This window comes from Nicotiana tabacum, chromosome 6 (assembly GCF_000715075.1).
Source record: "Nicotiana tabacum cultivar K326 chromosome 6, ASM71507v2, whole genome shotgun sequence".
Lineage (NCBI taxonomy): Eukaryota > Viridiplantae > Streptophyta > Magnoliopsida > Solanales > Solanaceae > Nicotiana > Nicotiana tabacum.
Window position 1 is genome coordinate 29802668 of NC_134085.1, and position 22447 is coordinate 29825114.

General features: G+C 41.0%; 1 protein-coding gene across 1 annotated transcript; it reads right to left on the minus strand.

Moving 5' to 3' along the window:
• Positions 1-637: 637 nt before the first annotated feature.
• LOC107775244 (zinc finger protein 8-like) lies at positions 638-1881 on the minus strand. The gene has a single exon (XM_016594959.2). The coding sequence runs from the start codon at positions 1625-1627 to the stop codon at positions 842-844; it is 786 nt and encodes a 261-aa protein (XP_016450445.1). The 5' UTR covers positions 1628-1881; the 3' UTR covers positions 638-841.
• Positions 1882-22447: the final 20566 nt, after the last annotated feature.

A 22447-nucleotide genomic window follows, 5' to 3' on the forward strand; every position in this document is an offset into this window, starting at 1 on the left:
ATCTGTCTGCGGATCCAACATAACTTGCTCATAAGTAGCTAGCCCAGGTAGTCTACACCGTTGGCCCAAGAACCCGTACACACACAAAACAAGAACATAGGTGTACCACCTTAGGCTTGACATTATGGATTTAATTCTGGGATGGTGTTTGGCCGCGCCACTCTCCTCAGATATGCATGCCATAAATTTTAATATACACTTGTATGGTGTAAAAAGTACCCAATCAACGCATCTGTTGCAGCAGAAAACCTTGCTATATATTGCAGGTTACTAATTTCTCTTATTATAACGATCCGGGGCAGAAGTAGTGTGCTAGTTATGGGTTCAACTGAATCCATAACTTGCGACCCATATTAAAAATTTACATAAAAATTCATTAAAATTACAAAAATAGTAGATACGAACACAAAACTTAAAAAAATATGACGGGTTCAATTCTAAAAATCTTAAAACATGAACTCATAAAGTTTAAATCCTGGATCCGCCTCTGTTCACGATTATCTATAATTCTATTTTACGTCCTAGCAAATCTTTAGTGGGTCAGGTTCAAGAATTTAGTCACTTCATGGATGTTCACTTGCTTCTCTCCTTTATTTTTGAGAACAGAAAAAGAAGAGTAAAGAGAGAATTCCATATACTAAAATCATTTCATTTACATAACGTCTTCTTCTTTCTGAAAATTCAAGGAGGCAGGCTAATTAAAGCAGTGGTAATTCTTAAAATTGTCTGTCATGAATAACAAAAGCTTTAAATTTCCTGCATGAACTGATGGAGAAAAACAGAAACTTTGGTCCTCAAGATTAATGAATTTTAATTAGCTTTAGACTAGAGTACTAGTAATTCACAAGTGTAGATCTAAACTCACATGATCTTTAACTCCGGCCTTTGTTTTATATCCGAACCCTCTTTGAGAACTTGAGCTATTGATGATTGGAGAAGGCTTGAAATCCTCATTATTAGCAGCAAACACTGGCAATGGCTGCATATTCATCGATCGCTCACGGCCAAAATTAGGCGAAGACGAAGAAGTATGATGAACATTAGTTGCTGCAGGAATCCTCCATAAAGCTAAAGGACTTCCATTTATAGGAGTTTGATGAGAATTATAAGGGGTAGTAACAGTACTATTAACATGGTGTTGGCTTCCATAAAACCTAGTAGCATTGTTAATATTGTTGGTTGTGTAGTGATGATGATAAGCTGCTGTTGGTGCACTACCAAGACGATGGTAATTCATTATTCCATAAATATTTGCCTCTGTTAAAGCACCGTGTACCATTGCAGATTGAAGATGAGCTCTTTTAGCATGCTGGCGTTCTCTCTTATGAGCATTTTGATGTCCTCCTAGTGCTTGTGAAGTCGGGAAATTCCTGCAACAATAATGGCACTCGAATTTCCGACTGCTCTCACTGTTGTTGCTAATATGGTCTTTGATTTCTTCTTGGCTAGGGTTTGTTTCAATAGATTCTGACTCATCTGTTGCAGCCATGGAGTCACCAGCAGTACCAAATTCTTTGCCAAAAAGCCTAATGGCCTTTTCTTTAGCTGGTGCTGGTCGAATAAAGGGTAGCTGAGAGAAGGACTCCACGTTCATGAAATCACGAGTTTCTCTGTCTGTTTTCTCCATGGATATTTCTGTACGTGTCTGTGTGAAAATGAACAAAAAGCTAGAAATGAGGGCTTGGAAGAAAAAAGAGTAGAAGGCTAAAGCAGAAGCAAAGGAGTTTGTTGTCTATATTTCTTGAGTTGGAAAGAGGACGGGGAGGGAGTAAAGGGGTTGGGGAGGGGGGCGGCTTAGAGGGACCAATGATAAATGAAGTGGTCTGATCCAAGGATAATTGGAGCTGACCCCTTCAACATATTTGTGTGATTCCTGAGCATTTCACACAACTAAAAGATTTAATTATGTCCAACTTTCTTAAAACACAAGACATTTATCTCGCTTATGCCTGAATAATATCTACACCTAAATATATCCTTTTGTCTTAACATATTTGCAACAAATCACCATTTCTTCTTTTAATGAATGAGAAATATTTCCAAAGATGCAATATGGTTACCATGTTTGGGCGTGAAATCCACATTTAGTTCTTTTAATTCGGTATCTGTCAATTTTATTGAAACATTTGGCCTTAGCTACCTCAATTAATTTCATACCATTCTACTTTAGGGACATACTTAACAAATGAGACAAATTCTGGACCATAGAGTATTTTTTAACAATCAATAGGACTTCAAAAATACTCCCTCCGTTTTAATTTATGTAAACTCATTTAACTGTGCACGAAGTTTAAGAAACGAGAGAAGACTTTTGATCTAGTGGTATAAAATGAGGCACATATATTTTGTGTGACTATAAATCATTGTGTAAAGGTAAATTGTTTCCAAATAAGGAAATGAGTCATTCTTTTTAGCACGGACTAAAAAGGAAATAGGTTCACATAAGTTGAAACGGAGGGAATAGATAACTAGGTTTTGAATTATTTTCCCTAATAGATCTTGTACATGCAATTTAAGTTAGAAGAATAAGAGAAAAAAAACAAATTAGCTATTTCTTGTGGGTCCATCTCTAGCAGGACCAGGTACTTGTAGTTGGTGATTCATCTTTATTAGTGTTTGTTATTTTCTGTTTTTTTTTTTTTTTTTTTTTTTTTTTTTTGGGCTAGTCGTCGGTGGTCCTGTAAATTGATGTAAAAGATAAAAGATTACTAAAACTGCATTATTTGGATGTTACCATACATGTAGAATTTCTGGCACGGTGGTTTCATGTTTCTTTTTCATGACTCGTGAGGGAAAAAACCATAAAATATCACTGAAATTAGTTTTCTAACAAGAGGCAGGTTCATTTATTACAAGTGCTCTAACAAGAGGGTATTTCGTTTACGTATATCTTTTATTTCTGTTTTTAACTGCTGCAAGTGTAACGGCTTTCCTTATTTATAACCCAGTTACTAACTAGTAATACTAATTATCAGAGACATAACAAGATTTTGGCATGATATCTTGTTTTGCAATAATCTTCGATTGGGGTTTCACACAGGCAATCATATATATATATATATATATATATATATATATATATATATATATATTTACATATTTCATTCGCATTTTTACCCTTTAATATTAAATTTCACACTAGACAAAAGAGTCATTTAATTATATTTGCCTAAGAACATTTTATTTTTTTTGTTAAATAAGCTTTCTATTTATCTGAATAATCTGTACAAGTATGTCATCATCCTAAAGCCGGACATGTAGCCCCAGCTTTAGCGTGCATCTATAGCCTCTTCTACTAACTCTAACCTTCTGAAATCTTTACTACTTAGGATCCTGTATCTTATTGCACCTGGTTAGATCTTCTCCTTATTGCTTCATGGATAGAAGTTTAGGTTGCCCATCTGCTTTGCTAGTCTTGGTACTTTGCTTCTTTGAAGTGTATATCTTGTATAATCATCGTCACAATCACATCCTTTGATCTACTTTGTTCTGGAACAGTTTCAGGTTCCTTTCCTGCAGATATAGTAGATGCTCCCAGCTAAAATCATTCTACATATTTTAGCTTTCCCATATTTTCCTCGTGCATTATTTATTGCCAATGTTATGTCCTCGGACCATCCCATTACAGCTCTGTTGACACCCTATCATGTGAATAGTTTTTGCCAGATTGTAGCTGCTATGTTGCATTCAAAGAATAAGTGTTGTGTAGTTCTTGTGCTTGCTCACTTAAAATGCATATCGGGCTACTTTGCATCCCCCATTTGATGAGCCTATCTCTGGTATATAGCCTATTCTGTACAGCCATATATAAGATGAAGGACCACCTTGAACGGCTTTGATTATTACATATCAGCCTCCTCCAATGAACTCTGGAATAATCACCTCGCATGTTGTTATACATTTGCCTTATGGAGAACTTGTCCCTGCTCATAATCTCCTATACTGTTAGCCCAGCCTCCTCGATATATTTCCCTACTTTGAAGATCTTTTACACAACCCAGGATGCCTGCTTTGGTTTTACTTCATTCATATTCCCCTTTATATAGTATGTGTGGACCCATTTGATCCACAATCTATCTTTTTTCTGCCCCAGACTCTAGCATTATTTTAGGATAGTTGCTTTGCTCCATAAGCCAATGTTTGTTATGTTAAATCCACCAGCAAACCTTAGGCAAGCATAAATATTTCTAGGCAATGAGAGCTTTTTTGGAACATTCTACAGCTCCTGTCCAGATGTAGCTTCTGCAAATTCCTTCAATCACGTAAATGATCTTTTTAGGCAACATGAATATTTGAGACTGGATGTATAGCTGTAAGTACACTCATAATCAGCTGCAACCTGATTGTATAAGACAGTAGTTTTGCTGTCCAGGTAGTGATCCTTCCTGTTATCTTGTCTAATAGTGGTTGACATTGCATATTGATAGTCTCTTAGAGCTCAGAGGTACACCTAAGTATCTGAAGGTCAATGTGCCAACTTGGAAGCCTAAAGTTTGCAGAATTTCCTGTTGTATGTTAGGAGCAACTCCTCCAAAATAAACATAGCTTGGCTAGCTAGTAACCCAGATGCCTTAGAAAAATTATCAAAACAAGCATACAATAGCTTTGAAGATATCACATCTCCTCTGCAGAATAGGAGCAGGTTATATGCAAATTCCAACTGCACTGATAGAGGTTATATGCAAATTCCAACTGCACTGATATGCAAATTCAAAACAAGCATACAATAGCTTTATCTATCCCATGTAGTGCCTAATATACTTCGTTTTTGTCGAAAGGTCTAATGAGTGCTTGTTGCTGCCTTCTATTAAGTATAGGACTTGTGTTCATTATATTAGGTTGTATTGCTGACAGTGTTGTATTTGCATTTCCTAGCAATTGCTTGTAGAATTTGAGCATTTCCTCCTTTATGCCCTTCTCTATTTGCAGCATTCTGCCTTTAGTAGACACTAAAGCCTTGATATGGTTTTGTGCTCTCCTATTCTTCATGCTTGCAAAGAAGGATGCTGAATTGGAGTCTTCTAGCTTTAGCAATTGCACCCTAAATTTCTATTTGTATTTGATTTCTTCTATCAAATCCCATTTCTCAAGTTGTATCCTCAGCTCCTTTTCTGCTTCAAATAGCTCATGTGAGTAGTTTGGAGTTCTCATGTCTTCCTGTATATTTCTAAGCTTGCCTATGATGTCTTTGAGTCTTTCTGTGACACCATTAAACTCCTTGACATTTAGTTCTTTGATGTCATTTTTAGCATGCTTCAGCTTCTCCCATATGTCCTTCATATAGTGTGCATTATTAGTTTTCCTCCCGCTGTCCTCTACTACCTTGATGAGAGAATCTAAATATTTTCCTACATCTTTTTTCTGGCATGCCCAATTCAATGCAGAGTGGAGAATGGTCTGGGAAGATAGGGTCCATAACTTGCACTGATAGAGGTGTCATTGTAGTCATCCAGTTTGAGTCGACCATGGCTCTATAAATTCTACTTATGTGATTATTGCTACATGTGTATGATCTTCCAATTGTTTGTAGTTCTGGCATCCCAACTTCTACCATAAACTTTCTAAAATCTCTTGTTTCTGCATCCTGCACTTCTGTACCATGTACTCTGTCTTCTACATTCAATATGGCATTGAAGTCCCCCATTATTAACCAGGGTCCTTGCTGCCACCATTTCATTTGCTCCAGTTGTTTCCATAAGACCATCTTGTCCTATATACTATGTAAGTCATACACTGCAGTGAAGTGATATTCAATGCTCACAGTTATCCCTTTCACTTAAACACGTATGAATTTATGGTGCACATCCAGTTTAGTTATCACTGCAAGGTTGGGGTTCCATAGCAGCCATGCCCTCCCTCTTTATGTTCGAGAAGCATTAGTGATCCAGTCCCATCCAGATGCAATTTTATTAATTATACTTGCAACTTTACTCTCTTGAGCTCTATGCTCTATTTTTGCTATAATAATAATGTTATTCTCTCTAATAAACTCCTTTGTCTCCTTTTGTTTATACAACTTATTCACCCTTCGAACATTCCAAGTAACTATCTTCATCTTGGTAGAAAAGCAAATTGAGTCATGTCCTCCATCCCTATGCTACTTCCTTCCCCCTCTTCATACTGTGCATGTTGTGGTTCCATTCTTTATTGCTTTGCTTCTTCACTGAGTGAATTGAAACCATTTATGCTAACCAACTCTCTCTAGTTGGCCTGCTTTAAACGTCTTCCCAGCTGATTTGCCACGCACTTCTGTCAGCCTTCTTCACCTTCTTTGGCTTTCCCCTTATTGCCTAGTACTTTCTTGTCATTTTTAGTTTCCACTTGTGTTACAGTTTTGCGTTGGTCTGCTTTCACCCATACCTGCTTTGTAGGCTTTTTCATAGTTTTTGGCTGTTGTTCCTGATTCCTTGTGATTTGGATTTGTCTCACATTATCTTTCTGTTGGCAGCAATACCCTACTTGCAAGCATGTAGGACAATACAATGGTCTCCGGTCATATGTTATCTCCTGTTCAAATTTCTCTCTATTAGGATCTTCAACAGTCACATTTGTAGGCTATGATTGTGTGACATCCATCTCAAACCTAAGAATAATTATTTTTCTAATTCTTAGGACTTTGAAATCAACTAAATTTTACTTATTGAATCATTCCTAATTTGAATAAGATAGGAAGTCCTGAAACTAAAATTTTAAATTCTATTTAGATTCTACCACTTCAATCGAAATAAACACATCAAAATTGAGCACTACTGTAAATATTTGTACTTTTATGAAAGTTACGCACCTTACATAAGTAAAATTATATAAAAATTGTAGCTAAATATGTAATATATGAGTTCTAAAATGAAAGCACACTCATAATACTGCATATATATAGGACGATACATAGTGCAAAATTTCTTCCTAAATTGAGTAATTAGATAAATAGGATACAATAATTATTATTTTAAAACACTACCTTTTTCTTTAAATTTCTTTTATAATAACTCAAAAGTAATTTTCAATTTAAAATTTATATAATTTGTTTAAAATTTTATACTCATCAATAAGAGGTACACACGCAATGCGATACCCTAAAAACTAGTTCTATAATAAATTGAAACACAATAGTAGAAGTACATATTATATAATTTCTTTTGTATTGTTGTTTGGACAATATTGTTTGTTAGTATACATTTTTATGTATCAATTCATCCTCTTAGCAGAAGCTTCTAGTTATGGATGTTATTGTGACGACCCGGCCGGTCGTCTCATGAGTTACCGCTCTGTTTTTCCCATTTCTGCTTCTTATTGCTTTGTGTATTAGTTCTATGTGTGATCGGGTTGGTTGGCTCAGGTTCGGAAAGGATTTGGTAAGGTTTGAGACACTTAGTCTCTTTTGAGGAAGCTTAAGTTGGAAAAGTCAACTGGATATTGACTTATGAGTTATAGGGCTCGGATGTGAGTTATGATGGTTTGGATAGCATCGGGAGGTGATTTGAGACTTAGGAGAATGATCAGAATGTGTTTTGGAGGTCCAGAGTAGATTTAGGCTTGAATTGGCGAAATTGGATTTTTGGCATTTTCCGGTTGGTAGGTGAGATTTTGATATAGGGGTCGGAATGGAATTTTGGGAGTTGCAATAGTTTTGTTGAGTTATTTGGGACGTGTGTACAAAATTTCAGGTCATTCGGACTTGGTTTGGTGTACTTTTTGATCAAAAGCGTAATTCGGAAGATTTTGGAAATTTAGGCTTGAATCTGATGTGTTTTTGTTGATTTGATGTTGTTTGGGGTATTTTGAAGATTGATACAAGTTTGAATAAGGTTATGGGATATGTTTGTGCTTTTGGTTGACGTCCCGGGGGCCTCGGGGTGATTTCGGATGGTTGATGGAGAGTTGGAAATTTGGTTTGGCAACTGAAATGTGGAATTTGCAGTCATAACCGCACCTGTGGCTAGGGGACCGCAGGTGCGATCTCGCAGAAGCGAGGTTTTAGTCGTAGAAGCAAAAAGGGCCTGGGGAGGAAGAAACCGCAGAAGCGGTATAATAACCGCAGGTGCGGATGGGCATCGTAGATGCGGAAGTGGGGGTTTATGCAGAAAAACCGCAGAAGCGACGTCTTAGACAGCAAAAGCGGTACCGCAGAAGAGGTAAAATGGCTGTAGATACAAAATTCCTGAGCCAGAAGGTATAAATTATTTCCTTCGTGATATTTGAGTTATTCCACCATTTTTATAAGTCGGTTTTGGAGCTTTTTGGGCGATTTGAAGAAGGATTTCAATGGAACTTCATTGAGGTAAGGATTTTGGACCTAAAACTCGTTCCCTTAGCATATTTTGACGTTGTGATTCTGATTTTGCATAGATTCGAAGCGAGTGGAGGCTGATTCGAGGGGCAAAGGCAACGCGGGCTAGAGTTTGGACCGGATTGAGGTGAGTAATGACTGTAAATATTGTCCTGAGGGTATGAAACCCCGGATTTGCACATCGTTGTGCTATATTGAGGTGGCGCACATGCTTGATGACTAGCGTGGGGTCGTGCACTGTTGGAGAATGTGATTTGGTCCGTCCCGAATGACTATTTTACTGCGTATTTGTTTGAAAACTATTTGCTATCATCATGTTTTGGGCTGAATGCCATATTTGGGCCTCGTGCCAACTATTTGAACCCTTAGGGATTTTTACTGATATTTCCTCACTGTTTTGACTTTATACTTGAACTCAGTCATGTTATATTCTATTGTTCATAATTCAGCCATGTTTACTCTGTCTTAACACTTAAATGATATTCTGGGCTGAGCATCATGTATTACTGTTACCCAAGTGGCTTGTGAGATTCTGACTCAGTAAGGCCGATGGCCTATATTTTGAGGAAACACTTATTATGATTATGAGGTCGAGGGCCTGAGATTTGTACGCCACGAGGTGACTTCTTGATGTGAGGCCGAGAGCCTAGTGATGATGCCACGAGATGGCTTGATATTACACTTGTGCCGTAAAGGGCCCCTCCAGGAGTCTGCACACCCCCAGTGAGTGCGGGTACCCATTGTGATGTGAGATATAGCCCGAGGGGATGGTGTTGTTCTATGATATTGCCCGACAGGCGGATTTTGTTGACATTATGCCTGAGGGGTTATCCTTTATGTGTTTATCTTTCCTAGTTGCCTGTCATTTACCTGCTTAATTGTTAAAAGGGCATTTCATGAAGTTTAAACTGAACTAAAATGGCTTTACATATCTTCACTGATTCACTGTTTTTACTAGCTTTTACTGCTTCATTATAGCCTGTAATGTGCCTTACTTGATTTCATATTTCTCAATCTTTATTTATGATTATTATTCACTGAGTTGGAGTACTCACTTTACTCCCTGCACCCGATGTGCAGATTCAGGCGCTACTAATCCTGCTTGCGAGGATTGAGAGCTCCCGGCAGATTACGGAGTTCACGAGGTAGCTGCTCGGCGTTTGCAGCCCCATGCTTCTCCTCCTTTATATCATTTCCTTTATCTTGTTAGTAATTCTGTAATAGCTTTGTAGATGCTTCCGACTTGTAGTATATTGATAGATGCTCATTACTAGTGACACCCCGATGTCGGGCAATGTGGTTTCCGAAAATTGTATTATTCACCATATTTTGGGATTATTATTATGATTAAGACTTAATTTGTATTATTTAATTGCTTTAAAATGAATTGGGAAAGTGTTGGCTGGCCTTGTCTTCACGAGAGGCGCCATCACGATCGGGTTCGGGTTTAGGGTCGTGACAAGTTGATATCAGAGACTATGTTACATAGGTCTCACGAGTCATGAGCAGGTTTAGTAGAGTCTCTGGATCGGTACGAAGACATCTATATTTATCCTCGAGAGGCTGCAGAACCTTTAGGAAAAGCTTCACATTCTTGAAATTCTTGTCATGCGAATTTGTTGATCCGAGTGCTAAACTTCTATTATTCTATTCTCTCACAGAAGGTGAGGACACGCGTTACCGGCCAGGATGAACGACCACCATTACCACCAGTTGTGGCTACTAGAGGCTGAGGGTACGGTCGTGGTCGCGGTAGGGGCAGAGGTGTGGCATGTGCATCAGCTAGGGCAGCACCTACAGATCCACCCGCTGCCCCAGTTTAGGATCAGGTCCCAGTTGTGGACGCTCCAGCAGCATCAGCTCAGGTACTAGCTGTGCCCCTTGTGATTCCTAGTCTTCAGGAGGCCTTGGCTTAGATTCTATCAATTTGCACTGGCCTAGCTCATACGGTCTTAGTTACTACAGCCGCAGCTACTTCTCAGGCCGGGGGAGGCAATCAGACTCCCGTCGCCCACCCACCTGAGCAAGTCGTGCAAGGACTTCAGACATCGGGGGCACATCCAGCCCAGCTGGTTGCAGCTACTCAGGACTTTGTAGTTCCTACCATGCCAGAGGACGAACATCATAGGTTGGAGAGGTTTGGTAGACTTCAGCATCCGACTTTCAGTGGTGTAGGGGGAGAGGATGCCTAGAGTTTCTTGGATAAGTGTCAGATGATGCTTCGTACAACGGGTATTCTGGAAACCAGCGGGGTCCCTTTCACTACTTATTAGTTTTCTAGAGCTGCCTTCACTTGGTAGGAGGCTTTTAAGAGGCGTAGGCCTATTGGTGCAGCACCCCTTACCTGGCAGCAGTTCTCCGTTCTCTTTCTGGAAAAGTATGTGCTGCAGTCTCACATAGAGGAGCTGCATAGGCAGTTCGAGTGGTTGCGTCAGGGAGATATGACTATGACGCAATGTGAGATAAGGTTCTCCGAGTTAGCTGGTCATGCTATTTGGTTGGTTCCGACATATAGAGAGAGGATTATGAGGTTTGTTGATGGCTCACTTATCAGCTTCGTATTCTTATGACCAGGGAGAGGGTGACTGGTGCTACTTTTGAGGAGGTTGTAGACATTGCTCGTGAGATTGAGTTAGCTCGTCACCAGGAGCGAGAGGATAAAGAGGCCAAAAGGCCTCGAGGATCTGATAGTTATTGTGGGGCTCCTTCAAGAGGTTAGTTTCAGCACAACAGAGGTCATCCATTTAGGCATGCTCAACCAACTCACCCAAGTTATCATGGGGCATCATCGGGTCATAGTTCTCACAATTCTCATCAGGGCCAGTCATCACTTAGTGCCCTTCCAGCTTAGAGTTCGTCCTGTGCTCCATCAGTTTAGGGCTCTTCTAAGCCAGGTGCATCATCTAGTCATTCCGGTGCTAGGAGTTCCCTTCAGTCCCTTTCTCCAGCACCCGAGAGTTGCTATGAGTGTGGAGAGATGGGTCATATGTGGTGGCAGTGTCCTCATCATCTTGTGGGTTCATTTCAGTAGAGGAGTCAGTCATCGGCTTCAGCGGTAGCTACTTCATCACCACCCACCCACCCAGCTAGGGGTGGAGGTCAGTCAGCTAGGGGTCACCCTAGAGGGGGAGGTTGATCAGGTGGTGGTCAGGCCCGTTTCTATACACTTCCAGCTAGACCTGATGTTATTGCTTCCGATGATGTCATTACAGGTATTGTTTCAGTCTGCCATAGAGATGCCTTTGTATTATTTGATCTTGGTTCCACCTTTTTTTATGTGTCATCATACTTTACTCGTTATTTAGGTGTGCCCCGTGAGTCTCTTATTTCACTTGTTCATGTATCTGCCCTAGTGGGCGATACTGTTGTTGTAGACCATGTGTACTGGTCATATGTGGTGACTATTAGGGGTCTAGAGACCCGAGTGGATCTTCTATTATTGTGTATGGTGGATTTCGGTGTCATGTTGGGCATGGATTGGCTATCTCCGTGTTGTGCTATTCTAGACTGTCATGCTAAGACAGTCACATTGGCTATACCGGGTATGCCACGGATTGAGTAGCGAGGGTTGACTGATTATGTTCCCAGTATAGTGATCTCATTCTTGAAGGCCCAGCGTATGGTTGGGAAGGGTTGTCTTTCATATCTAGCCTTTGTGAGAGATGTCGGTGCAGAGACTCCCAGTATTGATTTTGTTCTAGTTGTAAGGGATTTTCCCGATGTGTTTCCTGCAGACCTACCGAGCATGCCACCGGATAGGAATATTGACTTTGGTATTGACCTGGTGCTGGGTACTCAGCCCATTTCTATTCCGTCGTATCGTATGGCACCAGAGGAGTTGAAAGAGCTAAAGAAGCAGCTTCAGGAACTCCTTGATAAGGGGTTCATTCGGCCTAGTGTGTCACCTTGGGGTGCACCGGTTCTATTTGTGAAGAAGAAGGATGACATTATGAGGATGTGCATTGATTATAGGCAGTTGAACAAGGTAACAATTAAGAACATGTATCCTTTGCCTCGCATTAATGATTTATTCAACCAGCTTCGGGGAGCGAGGGTGTTCTCCAAGATTGATCTCCGTTCAGGTTATCACTAGTTGAAGATCATGGATTCGGATATTCTTAAGACAACTTTTAGGACCCGATATGGTCATTATGAGTTCTTGGTAATGTCTTTTGGGCTAACCAATACCCTAGCAGCGTTCATGCATTAGATGAACAGCGTGTTCCAGCCTTATCTCGACTCGTTTGTCATAGTCTTCATTGATGATATTCTGGTGTATTCGCGTAGTTAGGAGGAGCACGCAGAGCATTCGAGAGTTATGTTGCAGAGATTGAGGGAGGAGAAGATTTATGCAAAATTCTCCAAATGTGAGTTTTGGCTCAGCTCAGTGGCTTTCTTGGGGCACGTGGTGTCCAGCGAGGGTATTCAGGTTGATCTGAAGAAGATAAAAGTGGTTCAGAGTTGGCCCAGACCGTCCTCAGCCACAAAGATTCGCAGCTTTCTTGGTTTGGCGGTTTATTATCGCCGGTTTGTTTAGGGATTCTCATCTATCGCATCGCCCTTGACCAAGTTGACTCAGAAGGGTGCTTTATTTGTATGGTCAGATGAGTGTGAGGAGAGCTTTCAGAAGCTTAAGACAACCTTGACCACAATTCCAGTGTTGGTTTTGCCATCAGCTTCAAGTTCATATACCATGTATTGTGATTCTTCGAGAGTTGGTATTGGGTATGTATTGATGCAGGAGGGTAGAGTTATTGCTTATGCTTCTCGTCAGTTAAAGCCCTAGGAGAAGAACTACCATGTTCAAGATTTGAAGTTGACTGCCATAGTTCACGCGTTGAAGATTTGGAGGCATTACTTGTATGGTGTGTCTTGTGAGGTGTTTACTGATCATCGTAGCCTCCAACACTTGTTCAAATAGAAGGATCTCAATTTGATGTAGAGGATATGGTTGGAGTTGCTAAAGGATTATGATATCACTATATTGTACCATCCGGGGAAGGCCAATGTGGTGGTCGATGCTTAGAGCCGAAAGGCGGTGAGTATGGGGAGCTTGCATATATTCCAGTTGGGGAGAGACCTCTTGTAGTTGATGTCCTGGCCTTGACCAATCAGTTCGTGAGGTTAGATATTTTGGAGCCCAATCGAGTATTGGCTTGTGTGGTTTCTCGGTCTTCCTTATATGATTGCATCAGAGAGCGCCATTATGATGATCTGCATTTGCTTGTCCTTAAGGACAGAGTTCAGCATGATGATGCCAAAGATGTGACCATTAGTGATGATGGGGTGTTGAGGATTTATAACTAGGGATTTTGATACATTTTATACCCCTTCTTGCTTATGTTTTGATTAGAAAGTCGTACAAAATAGTCCCAAAAGGCTCACAAGTTGTGCTTGATTGTAGGTTTGATCAACAAAGTGACAAGATGTCAAAGATCAGCTCAAAAAGGAGTGAAACTTGCACAAGTACCAATACAAGAAAAAGCTCAAGCAAAACAGGCCTAATGCGGCCGCACACCATTCTGTGCCGTCCGAACAAGTGAGGTTCAGAGAAGGTGATTTCCAGACCAACAGGCAATGCGGCCGCATGAGATTTTATGCGATCTGCACTGAAGTCACTGCAGCCGCACTTAATTTAGTTCAGTTGCAGAACCAAAGATTAGAGAGGTGCCAATTTTGGAGATTGGAGAAAATGCGGTCCACGCTCCATTTTATGCGGACCGCACTTGAAGCCACCGCAGCCGCACTCGATTCTGTACGGTCTGCATTGCCCGAGTTTAGAGAGCTGGAATTTTATGTCAAGAGCCTTAGTGCGACAGCACATGATTTTGTCCGGTTCGTACTAGCCCCACAGGGGTATTTTTGTCCGAATTTTTTAGCTTAGTACAAATAACTTCTTTTTCCATTTCTAGGTCATCAGATAGTTTTGGTACTGGAGTGCACTCATGACTTCGAATATTTTAGCTATTTTGAGTAATTTTAGCTTCGTTTCAACATTGAATCTTCTAGTTTATCTTAGCATTTAACTAATATGAGTTTTTCTTTATCTATTTCTTTGTTTTCTTCTTTAATTATGAGTAGCTAGACCTATAAGCTAGGGTTGTAGCTCAACCCTAGTGTGGGTAATTGATGGGCCTTGTGTTTTCGGGCTAGATTGACTATGAGTGTTTTAAATTTGGGCTAATTTCATGTTTAATTGCTGAATTGGTGGTTGCAAACACTAGTTTGTGTTTAGTTGATTTTGGCTCTTCTTGAGAAAGAGAGCCTAAGTCTATGAAATTGGTCCAACAAGGAATTGGGGCATACTCAAGAGATTGATAGCCCCAATTAAAGGGTTAAATCTAGAGATAGTAATACACGACTTGAACATTGATTGCTTGTGCAAATTTTGCATACCCAATTGGTCTTGAAAAAGTCAATTCAGGCAAAATCACTCGAACCACCGAGAGGTGTAGAGTGGGTAAAAATCATGCAACGGTTATATCATACTCCCCAAATATGTCAATCATGCCTTAGACTCAAGTATCCGTCAATTGACCACCTAGGCAAAAGTCACTACCCTAGTGCCTTTTAACCATTTGAACAACTCGCAATAGTTTACTCTTAACTTATTCTAATTTAATTTAGCATTGTAGTTTGATAAAATTAGAAGTAAATCAAAAACCCAAAAATGTTAAGAAGTGCAATTTGGAACACATACACAACTCCACTTTAGACAGACACCCGACTCCAGCTTCTAGCTCCCTGTGGAAATCGATCCCGACCTTAATCGGGTAAAAGCTACTTCGACCCTCTCTCGCTACTCAATAGTAGTGCAGGGTTGGCCTCGATCACTTTTTGGCGCCGTTGCCAGGGAGCTAACGGTTTTGTCTATCTATCTAAATAGTTTTGTGTATTGTTCTTCTTTCCTTCTTTGTTACTAATTTTGTTTGTGTCACAACTCAGGTACCAAATGGTAGTGAACAACGCCAATAACCCTCTTGGAAATGTGATTGCGGGGTAGGAGGTAGATGATGTTAGAGATGATGAGGTGCCTCTTGTACCTAAAGGACAACGTAGAGGCCGCCAAGCTAATGCTAATGTTAATGACAATATCCCAGACCCTCCTCTACCACCTCCAAGAGTGGCTCCTAGAGTGCTTCTGACCCAAGGCTATGCAAGTGCTATTGTCCCACCCCGAATCCGGGCGGGTAATTTTCAAATAACCAATGTGATGTTGACCTTACTAGAGCAACGTGGGTACTTCACGAGCGCTGCAAATCATAATACGTACAAACATCTCAAGGGGTTCGTGGATACATGTTGGAGGAGTAAGCAAACTAATGTGTCCGAGGATGCTCTTAGGTTGAGACTCTTCCCATTCTCACTTAGAGGGAAGGCATTAGATTGGCTTGATCGACTTCCCAACCATTCCATCACTACTTGGGATGAGTTGGCAGATAAGTTCATTGCAAAAACTTTCTAACTAGGGCATATGGCTGCATTGAGACATGAGATCTTGGTGTTCAAGAAAGAGCCCACGGAACCTTTGCATGAGATTTGGGAGCGTTATAGAACAACGGTGAAGGAATGCCCCAACAATGATATGAATAAGGCGATGATCCAACAAACCTTCTACTGGGGCATTAATACAACAAACCAATGCATAGTGAACCAACTTACTGGGGGCAACTTCATGAAGCTGTCGTATGATGAGGCTTGTGACATTCTTGACGAGATGGCTGATACTTCTTCCACTTGGCAATGTAGAGCCAATGTGCCCTAGGGTGACCCCACGGTTATTTATTTGCACAAGGAATTGCATGATCATGGGCAGGCTATAGCTGAGTTGACAACCACGATGAACCAACTAGCGAAGGCACAGTTGCAACAAGTTCAAAATCCTTGCCAAGTGAATGCCATAGAGAGTGTTAACATGCTTGTCAACAATAGAAGACAAAGAGGGCAACAAAACCAAGGGAATTCGGAGTAATTTGACAATGATTGTGGTGGATTTCAAAATGATAGTTATGATGAACAAAGTGAAGAGGTGCAATACGTGAATAACTATCAAGGCCAAAGAGGCAATTCTTCCAACCAACAACAATGGAGGCCCCAAGGCAATTGGGGCAATCAACAACAAGACAATGGTAATTGGGGGAACAACAACCAAAACATCAACTGGGGCAATCAAAACAACAATCGAAACAACCAAGGAAATTGGAATGGTAATAACAACAATTGGCGTAGTAATAACAATCAAGGTAGATGGAATAATGGAAACCAAGGAAACCGGGGGCAAGGCTTTCAAAGGCCCTCAATGTACCCACAACCAAATAATCCACCCCCATCTCCATCTCAAGGTCCTAGTTCTTATAGGTAGAATTGAAATGATGTTCGAACAGATGATGAAGAAGAATGCGGACTCGGATGCTCAGTTGGCTTCCCACAATACCTCTATCAGAAACTTGGAGGTGCAGTTAGGCCAAATCTCACAGTCTATAAATACTTGCCTTAAGGGTGCGCTACCAAATGATACGGTAGTGAACCCGAAGGCTAAGAACAATCATGTTATGGTGGTAATAACAAGAAGTGGGAGAGGCAGTGATATGCATGCCTCCAAACAAAAGCAAATTGTGGATGATGATGTTGAGTTGCAAGCAGACGAAGTTCCTTTGGTGGTTGAAAATGTGATTGATGAAAATATGAACAAAGAAGTGAGGATTGATATTCAAGATATCGATATGGAAACCCAAAATAATGTGAACCCGTTTAGGGAACATATAATAGACATGCCAGAGCCAGTTGTGCCTAAAGCCAAGGCTCCTTTGTCAAGGCCACCTCCACCTTATCCTCAAAGGCTTGCGAAGCAGAAAAATGAGAATCAGTTCAAAAAGTTCATTGACATGACGAAGAGCTTATCCATTAATGTGCCTTTAGTGGAGGCTCTTGAATAAATGTCGGGCTATGCTAAATTCATGAAGGACTTGGTAACAAAGAAGAGGTTTATAGATTGTGAAACTATAAAGATGACTCACCAAGATAGTACAATAGTGCATTCAATCGCCCTGAAGCTTGAAGATCTCGGTGCTTTCACCATTTTTTGCACCATTGAGAGTGCGGAGTTTGCTAAAGCTCTATGTGATTTGGGGGCTAGTATCAATTTGATGCCCTATTCCGTTTTCAAGACTTTAGGTATTGGGCAGCCGAGGCCGACTTCCATGAGATTACAAATGGTAGATAGAACGATGAAGAGACCATTGGGTATCATTGATGATGTGCTTGTCCGGGTGGACAAATTTATCTTGCCAGCTGCCTTTGTGATCTTGGATTGTGAGGTAGATTATGAAGTTCCTATCATTTTAGGGAGACCTTTCCTTGCTACAGGGAAGACCTTAGTTGATGTAGAAACAGGGGAACACACCTTCTGGGTGGGTGATGAGAAAGTGGTCTTTCATGTGTGCAAATCAATGAAGCAGGCCAACAGTATCGAGGTGTGTTCTTTTGTGGATCTCGTCACAACAGTGATAATTGATGACACCAATGCAATGATCAATGTGGAGGACCCATTGGAAGCCGTATTATTGAATCTTGATGTCAATGAGGATGCAAGCTGAGTGGAGTGCGTGCATTCTTTACATGGAATAGGCTTTTACTCTTATGAGCCTAGGAAATTATCTTTGGATCTCGAGAATAGAAAGACTCCACCAAAAAACCTTCAATTGAGGAGCCTCCGGTATTGGCGTTAAAACCACTGCCTCCACATCTTAGGAATGAGTTCTTAGGCTCAAATTCTACTTTGCCAGTTATTCTTTCCTCTTGACTTACTAACATGCAGGTTGATGCCACATTGGCGGTACTTCAAAAGCGGAAAAAGGTAATTGGATAGACTTTAGCTGATATTTGGGGGATAAGCCCTGCATTTTGTATGCACAAGATTATTTTGGAAGATGATGCAAATCCCTCCTTGGAGCATCAAAGGAGGTTGAACGAGGCAATGCAAGAAGTTGTGAAAAAAGGAGGTGATCAAGTGGTTGGATGGTGGGGTTGTGTACCCCATATTTGATAGCTCTTGGACTTCACAGGTGCAATGTGTACCGAAGAAGGGTGGCATGACTGTGGTTGTAAATTCACAAAATAAGTTGATTCCTACGAGAACCGTCACTGGTTGGAGGCTATGCATGGACTACGAATAAAGTTACCCGCAAGGATCACTTTCCTTTGCCTTTTCTTGATCAGATGTTAAATTGACTTGCTAGGCGTGCCTTCTACTGTTTCTTGGATGGGTATTCTGGGTACAACCAAATCTTGATTGCTCCGAAAGATTAGGAGAAGACCACATTGACTTGTCCATATGGCACCTTTGCCTTTTCTAGGATGCCTTTTGGGTTATGTAATGCACCAGCTACATTTCAGTAGTGTATGATGGTCATTTTCACCGATATGGTGGAAGACATTTTGGAGGTTTTCATGGATGACTTTAGTGTTGTGGGGGATTCATTTGATGAGTGCTTGAAAAATTTTGATAGGGTCTTGGCCAGTTGTGAAGAAACCAATCTTGTTCTCAATTGGGAGAAATGCCACTTTATGGTGGTCGAGGGCATAGTTCTTAGGCATAAAATTTCAAAGCATGATATCAAGGTAGACAAAGCAAAAATTGATTTTATTTCAAGGCTCCCTCCCCCTACATCTGTCAAGGGAGTCCAAAGTTTTCTTGGGCATGCGGGGTTCTACCGGAGATTTATCAAAGACTTTTCGAAGGTGGTGAATCCTTTGTGCAAGTTATTGGAAAAAGATGCCATGTTCGTGTTTGATCAAAAATGTATGCAAGCCTTTTAACTTCTCAAGCATAAGTTGACCACCACTCCTATCATTACCGCACCTAATTGGAGCTCGCCCTTTGAGCTCATGTGTGATGCGAGCAATGTTTCAATTGGGGCGGTTTTGGGTAATAGAGTGAATAAATGTTTCATCCGGTGTACTATGCGAGCAAGATAATGAATGATGCTCAAGTGAACTACACGGTGACCGAAAAAGAACTTTTGGCTATTGTGTTCGCAATGGAAAAATTTTGGCCGTATCTTTTGGGTGCTAAGGTTATTATTCATACCGACCATGCCGCACTTCGGTACTTGATGACGAAGAATGATTCCAAAGCTAGACTGATACGATGGGTATTGTTACTTCAAGAGTTTGATTTGGAGATTGTGGACCGCAAGGGTAGTGAGAACCAAGTGGCGGACCACTTGTCCCGCTTGGAGGAGGAGGGGAGGCCTCGTGATGGCCTAGAGATTAATGATTTATTTCCCGACGAACAAATCCTTTCGGTGTTGATGAAATATATGCCATGGTTTACCGATATTGCTAATTTTCTTGTGACTGGTATAATCCCGTGTGAGCTCTCTTCTAACCAAAGGAAGAAGCTCAAGCGGGATAGTTTGGATTTCTATTGGGATAAGCCATACTTGTTCAAGATTTTCACGGATGGTATGATCCGAAGGTGTGTCCCGGAGGAAGATCAATTGAGTATCTTGGAGGCTTGTCATTCCTCTCCCTATGGTGGCCATCATGGCGGGGCGAGGACGGCTTCCAAAATTCTTAGTTGTGGGTTTATTGTCCAACTTTGTACAAAGATGCAAGTGAACTTGTGAAGAGGTGTGATGAATGTCAAAGAGGTGGAATTTCGAATAAAGATGAGATGTCTCTCAATATTATTCTTGAGGTTGATATTTTTGATGTGTGAGGCATTGATTTTGTGGGCCCGTTTGTTAGTTCGTGTGGGAACACATACATTCTTATGGCGGTGGACTATTTTTCAAAGTGGGTTAAAGCCGTGGATTTGCCTAACAATGAGGCCCAGAGTATTGTTGCATTTCTCAAGAAAAGCATCTTTACAAGATTTGGTACTCCTCGTGCAATCATAAGTGATGATGGGTCTCATTTTTGCAATAGAGCTTTTGACACTTTGCTTTCAAAGTATGGTGCCAATCACAAAGTTTCTACTCCCTATCATCCTCAAGCAAGTGGTCAAGTTGAAGTCTCCGATAGGGAAATTAAAAGCATATTGTAAAAGATGGTCAATGCAAATAGGACCGATTGGTCAAAGAAGTTGGATGACGCTCTATGGGCTTATAGGACTGCTTACAAGACTCTGATTGGTATGTCTCCGTATCGGTTGGTGTTTGGGAAAGCTTTCCATCTACCGGTTGAGTTAGAGCACAAGGCCATGTGGGCTTTGAGGAAGCTAAATCTTGAATGGGATGTTGCAGCAAATTTTCATGTGGAGCAGCTTAATGAACTTGATGAATTCTGATTCCATGCCTACTCTATTTCGTCCTTGTACAAGGACAAGATGAAGTACCTTTATGATAAATATGCTCATCGCAAGGAGTTCAAAATTGGTGATTTGGTTCTCTTGTTCAACTCTCGGTTACATCTGTTTTCGGGGAAGCTTAAATCAAAATGGAGTGGACCTTTTGAAGTGGTGTGTGTGACCCCATTTGGTGCTCTTGATTTAAAGAACAAAAATGGGGATTTTTTAGTATGAATGGGCATAGGGTCAAGTACTACTTGGAAAAAATTGATGATAGCCACGTGGTGGCACTTCTTCATCTCAAATGATTTGATGGTAACCTGCTTCATGCCGCGACATTAAATCAGGCACTTCTTGGGAGGCAACCCATGTGTTTTTCTTCTTGTTTTTCTTTGATTTTCATGATAGTATAGGATTTATGTTTGGACTAACTGGTTATGAGATGCTACAGGATTGTGTTGATGCAGTATAGGACATAGTGAAAAAAGTGTCAGGTCTCTAAAGTTTCAATGCGGACGCACTACATTTAGCGCGTACTGCATTGATGAAGAATGAAATGTCCAACTCTTTGATGTTTTCCACCACGGACGCATTACATTTTGTGCGGTCCGCGGTGGACCACTGCGGCAACATAGTATTTTGTGCGGACCACAGTGGGTTGCCTTCTCAAACTTAAAACAAGTTCTGTGGTGCGGACCAGTCCATTCTGTGTAGTCCGCATTAGGTTGGTAAGACTAGGCCCCAGGTCCTTTTCTACAAATAGGGCCTAAGACCCTCCTGTTATACTTTTCGATCTCTTGACTCTCAGAACTTATAAATCACTGTTCATCTGTTCTTTTACTCACGCTTGGAATTATTCATCTTAATTTCTTCTCACATCTGGTAACATCACCTTCTTTTTAATTGTTTTTAATTTTGTTATTCCTCCTTTACTTTTTGTTTTCTTGTCTATTATTCTTTTCTTCCCGTATTTTCTACAATTGGTTAGGTTAGGGTAGTTGTTTTCTTGATTAAAGTTGAATTAGGTAGTTAAACTCACTAGGCAAACACTCAGGGACCTTTATTCGGTGTAAAAATGGACATAAAATCAAAAATTTCATAAACCTTAAGTTAGTGCCGCAGCTGGGCACTCAGTGCGGACCATGGTCGATTCTGTGCGGTCCGCGGTGCCTTTGTGCGGTCCGCAATAACATTCTGTGTGGACTGCATTGCTGAAAGCCTTGCAATTTGATCTTTGGGGACTGCGACCGCACAATATTTTGTGCGGTCTGCATAGCCTGGATACAGAGAGCGGGTAGTCTGAACCCCACCTCTGTGCGGACCGCATTGCCATTTTGTGCGGGTCCGCATTGGCCTCTGTGCGTCCGCACTCCATTTTGTGTGGTCCGTACTGTGTCACCTCTGCAACTATCTACAACATTATCTTTTCTGTAACTCTGATCTTAATTGTTTTTATTGATACTAACACGCCTAATGGATGATGTTTGCAGACAATGGTGAAACAAAAAGGCAAGGATTCTAAACAAGCTGGTCGAGGTGAATCCTCCCGGGGAGGAAAACAAAAAATGGTAAGATTGACTACTCAAGCCTGGCAAAACATTAAAAACATGAGGAAGATGATTAAAGTTGCTGATAGGGACATTGACATGTCTGGGAGTGAGTACGAGCCCTCCCGGGAGAAATCTTCAGACTTACTCCCAGGGTACATCCCTGACTGGCCAGAGAGAAATAGACTAAGAGACACTCTTCCCACTTCCCCCGCTACCTAAGCGTCAGTAAATGTATCTTCTAGGTCGTCTAAGGGCTCAGCTGAAGGCAGTGGGGATGAATACTCCACCTCCCCCCACAGCTTCATTATCCGGAGAGGG